This window comes from Mustela putorius, unplaced genomic scaffold (assembly GCF_011764305.1).
Source record: "Mustela putorius furo isolate JIRA1106 unplaced genomic scaffold, ASM1176430v1.1 tig00003845_pilon_pilon_pilon, whole genome shotgun sequence".
Taxonomy (NCBI): domain Eukaryota; kingdom Metazoa; phylum Chordata; class Mammalia; order Carnivora; family Mustelidae; genus Mustela; species Mustela putorius.
In genome coordinates, this window is record NW_025421998.1 from 17,835,179 (window position 1) to 17,840,605 (window position 5,427).

The window sequence follows — 5,427 nt, forward strand, 5'->3', positions numbered from 1 at the left end:
AAAAGGAGACTGGAGAATGACCACTATTCTCTAAACGTTCATAGTCCTCTCCTCAAACACAAAAGGAAATGTGGTTTTAACAATGTATTATCAAAAGAACTTTTTTGATTGTGATGCTGCATCTTTTCTGAATGATGGAGATGGTGCTGCAAATGAGCATACTGAAACTAAATGAAAAGTGAAGTGCAGTCATTTAGAAAGATCTACATATTTGAAAACATAGATGTTTTCATTAAGGAGAATGGCTTTGTTGTAATTGATCTCTGATCAACTTGAGCAAAGAGTGTTGAGTATTACAGGCATAATAGGCTTTGCTTTCCCGATTAGCAGAGTATCTCTTAAATATGAACATGGTTCCATTGTCTAGAAAGAGATAATCTCACCAACGCTGTCCATGTTGGCTGAATGATTCTGGATTATGATTTGTTGCTTGAGATGGATCAGGACCAAAAGAGGAACGAGTTGGATGAAGATGCCGAAAGAGGTCTTTGAAGGTTTAGAAGGGAACTGAAAGGCCCATTCCTCCTAGATTTGTCTCCAGACTCCCTTGCTGTGATAGGAGGGACAGCCCTTGGGGCAGGTCTTCCTTTGTTATGCACCCAGCTCCATCCACGAATGCACCCACTCACTCTGAGAGGGGCTCTCCCCAAGGTGGAGCTGAAGTCCACCTCTTACTGTAGACATGGCATCCTCCCCACATGCCCACCCAACTGTTGACTGACGTTCAAGGTCCACCACCACCACCCACCCCAGCACCATCTTCCAGGAACTGGCCTCTCCCCCATTAGTCCCCGCCTCTCTTCGGAGAGCACCCAATGGGTGGAGTCGGGGCCATGGTGGGAGGGGCCCGAGGCGGGCGCATTTAAAGAAAGGCAGAGGGCGAAAGGAGGCTAGAGAGGAGAAGAAAGAAACCAGGGGGCCAGGCGCCGTCCAATGACAAAGCCCAGGGGTGGGCGCCGGCCGCCATCTTGTACCGGGCGGCAGGATATTCACCCGCGTCTTCCGCCCTCGGAGGGGGAGGGGCGGCGGCCGAGGCGAGAAAAGTAGCGAGAGACGCGCCGGCCCGGAGGCGCCAGCAGCGGCCGCCGCCGCGGAGCCGGACGCGGGCGGGGGCGGCGGCGGCGGCGGCGGCGGCGAGACCCGGCGAGCGCGGGCGGCCCCGAGCGGCCTCCGATGCGGCGCAGCGTGAAGAGGCGGCGGCGCCGGCCCCCGGCGGCCCCGGCCCCGGCTGCCCGGGGCGGCGGCTTTAGGGCCGGAGGAGGGGCCGAGCTGGAGGCGCGGGAGGAGAAGGTGGTGTACTCGCGGTCGCAACTGTCGCTGGCCGACAGCACCAAGGCGCTGGGCGACGCCTTCAAGCTGTTCATGCCCCGCAGCACGGAGTTCATGAGCTCGGACGCGGAGCTCTGGAGCTTCCTCTGCAGCCTCAAGCACCAGTTCTCCCCGCACATCCTGCGCAGCAAGGACGTCTACGGCTACTCCTCCTGCCGGGCCCTGGTCCCCGACCCCCCGCCGCCCCCCGCGGCCCGCGGCCAGACGCGCAGGCCGGCGGCCAGGAGGAGGCGCCGCGGAGCCCGGGCGGCCGCCGCCCGCCGGAGGGGGGCCCCGCCGGGCCCGCCGCCGCCGCCGCCGCCGCCGCCGCCGGCCCCCGAGGACAGCTGCCCGGCCAAGCCCGCGGTCCCCGGGCCCTGCTTCGGGGGCCGCACCCTGGAGGAAATCTGGAGGGCGGCCACCCCGACGCTGACCACCTTCCCCACCATCCGCGTCGGCGGCGACGTGTGGGGCGAGCGCAGCCTGGCGGCGGCGCGGCGACGGGCACGCCAAGTCCTGCGAGTGAACCTGGAACCCGTGGTGAGGCTTCGCCGCTTCCCGGTGCCCCGGGCGTGAGCTGCGGCCCTGGCCCCTGCGCCCCGGGACGGCTTCCGCCTGGAGGGGTGAACAAGTGACAGTCGAGTGTTTACAGATCCGGCCTGGACCGCGTCCCCTAGTGCACTTTACGGGCGAAGAAGCACCGGATGGGCTTTCCCGGCCCGCGTCCCCGGGATGCGGCGCCGCCGTCTGGGACTCCGGGGCAGGTGTGCCCTCTGCTGCCTCCCAGCACCAGGTTTGCGGAAGGAGGAGACGGCTGGACCTGCAAGGGAGGTCCCCTTTCTTCCTAAGCCCAGACTGATACGTCTCCAGGACTATAGGGGCAGATCCGTTTTCTCCCTTTTGGACTCTCTACCTCACTGGTCTGGAAGTCCTCCGAAGTCATTCTTTTTCCAAAGGAATTTGGTTTCGTGCTTGTGTAATAAAGCTAGAATTTACTTGCTGTTCATCCACCCCCCCTGCTCTCCCCTTTTGTCTTTTTTGACTGCCACCCCTCTTTTTGGAGGAAAGATCGAATATGTATTTTTGAAAGGTGTTGCACTAGTTTGTGCTCAGGGTATTCTGAATCCCACTCGTTTCCGAATCTCAACTGGATTCCAAAGCTTTGACCAAGGATATTGTCTAAGAAATTCAAGCTTATGACTCTTAATAGTGTAAGGATTTGTATGGCTTTGAATTTCATGGGCTCAGTGATTACAAACAAAGAAATGCAAAATACAACTGTTTCAGCATTTTTGAGGTGTTTCCTAAATATTTTATATTGAAATTTAATGTTTATATTTACTGAGCTCCTAAAGGAAATGGTAGAAACTCATAAAGTTTTGTTTAGGAAAAGTTGAATTGTTGAATTCTTTTTAATTGAATAAAATTTAAAGTGCATTGAAACCACATGGCTTGTGATAAAAAAAAAATAAAAGAATGCGTGAATTATAAAGAATTGGTGTTGGTTAAAGAGATGGGTGGAATCCGATTGGAAATGATTTGGCTTCCTGGTAGTAGTCTAACATTCAGATCTGGGAATAGTTCAAGGATAATTTATTTTAAAATGGAAATTGCTTAGGCAAAATGAGTATGTGTAAACGCTGTGATTAAAATGCCAAACAGAATACCCATTGGAATTCTCAGAAGTATTAATGATCTAGAGGGGTGGGGCATTTCTTGGTATCAAATAACTGGTGGAAGTTAACTTTGGGCAAAATAGATTTTCCTTCCGTGTTTTTGTTTTTGTTTTTGTTGTTGGATAACAAGAAATGTCTGGATCACTGTCCATCACTCTTAAACATCATGACAATTAGTTTTACTCCACGAGTTTATCTTATTTCCATTCATAATTATGTTTGCAGTTATTGGTCTTTTGTTTGACAGCCGAAGACCACAGGATTTGAACAGGCGAGCCACACAGAGTACTGACCCTTCTTTTACACTTTTGTAATAGTGTTTATATCACATGGCCCAGTGTGGAATTGATTATCCAAGTGCCTTTGGTCATTGATGGCAGCAAGACTTAATGGTTTTTAGCCAGTGGTGCCGCAGCCAGATCGTACTGCAATATCTTAAGGGTCAAGCAGCGATTTTGTACCACTATTATTTCAAATTTAAGTATTCTGCCATGGAACCATCCATACCAGGCTGGAACATGACATATGAAATCTTCAATATTAAGGTTTCTCTCTGCTTGGCAGCTTCTTAGGGGAATAATGAGAGTTGCGATTTTGACTCTTATGTTTTTAGAATTCAAATGGCATAGCTTTCTGAAATGAATTTTTCAAGTTTAATAGTTCATAGTAGGAGTTTTGTGACTTTAATTTCAGTGTATTTGTTTTGTAAAAAAAAGAAAAGAAAGATATATGACTTTATGCCAGTTTCCCAGTAAGCCTCATATTCTTTTATTCACTACTCGATGATAATGTGTTGTTACAAATACTGTCACATGAGTAAATAAAAGTGAATAATTACTTAGAAGATGGAGAGTGTTAAATTATATGTGTGATAGGAAGCTTATATATATTCTTTTGGTTATTAGCTTCCATTGCCAGTTGTACTTAAATGCATAGGGTTTTCTTTCCCTCTTCCCAAATTGTTAACTTTTTTAGCTAATTAGCACCTGAGGGAAAAAGATGTATTTGTACCACTTCACTATTGTATATAATTTTATAATAATTGAAAAATAAATCCAATGGCCATATTAGAATGTAACTTCAACATAGAGCTTATTTAGATCGTTTCCCAGAGGATTTTGAAATTAGATGTAGCTGGGAGGATCACTTTGCTCAGCACAAAAGTGAAGCATAACCATTGATACCATGCATTTATTTTAACTGAGAATCTTATTTTTTTCCTCTTATGCCTTGTTACTTTAGTGCACTTGAACTTGCATATATGCTTTGGATTATGCGGGCTATCTGATTTCAGTGTGGATCTGATTGCCCATCCTAAATTCAATACGCTAATTATCTGGTCTGTGGAAAAATCATGCCATTTCTAGTTTGTGAAATAAGATGTAAACAAATCTTTATTTTTGCCAAGTTTTCTTTAGCAAAACCTTGCTAAAGTTAGTTGTTTTACAACTTATAAAATGTGAAGAAACAACTAGTGCAGTTGATGAGTATATAATAGGAAAATGAAAGTATTTTATGGATACTCTTGGGCAGAATGTGAAAAGGAACTTGGCACGGTGGCCTTTATGGTTCATTTAACTGTCTTCTAAAGTGAGTCTGTAGCTTAGCTTGTATATAGTTTTTTGAAAGAAATACCATGATCTTTAATTCATTCTCTAACCTTTATGTCTCATATGGCACAAGTAAAGGGGGAAGCTAGGAGGAAGTTTATCACCTTGCTATGCTATTATTAAATCTTGAGTGCCTAAATGTGGTGAGCGGCACCTCAAAGAACCTTTTGAATCCTTGATGTCATTTTTATCCTCCTCCTTGTCAACCAGCAACTGATTTTTCCTCACGGAATCCAGTAATGTTCTGACTGTTGAGGGCAAGCTTCGTTGTTGTTAGTGCAAAGTGTCACTGTTGTGGTGTGTATTTCTTTTGTCCAAGTTTGAGCACCTGATTGGACATGTGTAATTTAAGCTGGTGGCTGACACACACTGATTGCTGTGTGCAAACTATAGTATTATTTTTCTGGAAAGGATTCAATAAGAACACATGAAAGATCTTTGAATATGAAAGATCTGAGTAATTTTGAACTCAAAAGTTTTTTTGTTGTTTTAAGGATTGCCACAGCACTCTTTAAATTGGTGTTTTTTAATGGACATATATACATAATACTTTATGGGTGTGTTTAAAATATTTTTTGATAGACTGTTATGTCTTAAGTGCATTAGAAGGCAATTGTTTGTAATGGAACTGAATTGTTTTCTTGGACAGTTTGATGTGCGCATATGATTAAGATTTACAATCTGGTTGTACTTTTCTTTTTAATTTATTAACTGTAAATAAATTTTAGAGAATATACAGTGTCTGATTTTTCTAGTGATGTTGTAAGTGTTTGAAATGGGATTTTCTGTTTGCATGTGAAATGGAAAGTGTTGGTGTGATACGTTTTGACTTC

General features: G+C 46.0%; 1 protein-coding gene across 1 annotated transcript; it reads left to right on the forward strand.

Moving 5' to 3' along the window:
- Nucleotides 1-854: 854 nt before the first annotated feature.
- CCDC71L (coiled-coil domain containing 71 like) lies at nt 855-2,318 on the forward strand. The gene has a single exon (XM_045089670.1). The coding sequence runs from the start codon at nt 1,174-1,176 to the stop codon at nt 1,882-1,884; it is 711 nt and encodes a 236-aa protein (XP_044945605.1). The 5' UTR covers nt 855-1,173; the 3' UTR covers nt 1,885-2,318.
- Nucleotides 2,319-5,427: the final 3,109 nt, after the last annotated feature.

Coding starts and splice junctions, on each gene's coding strand:
- CCDC71L (XM_045089670.1), top strand. CDS start 1,174: ATGCGGCGCAGCGTGAAGAGGCGGCGGCGCCGGCCCCCGGCGGCCCCG.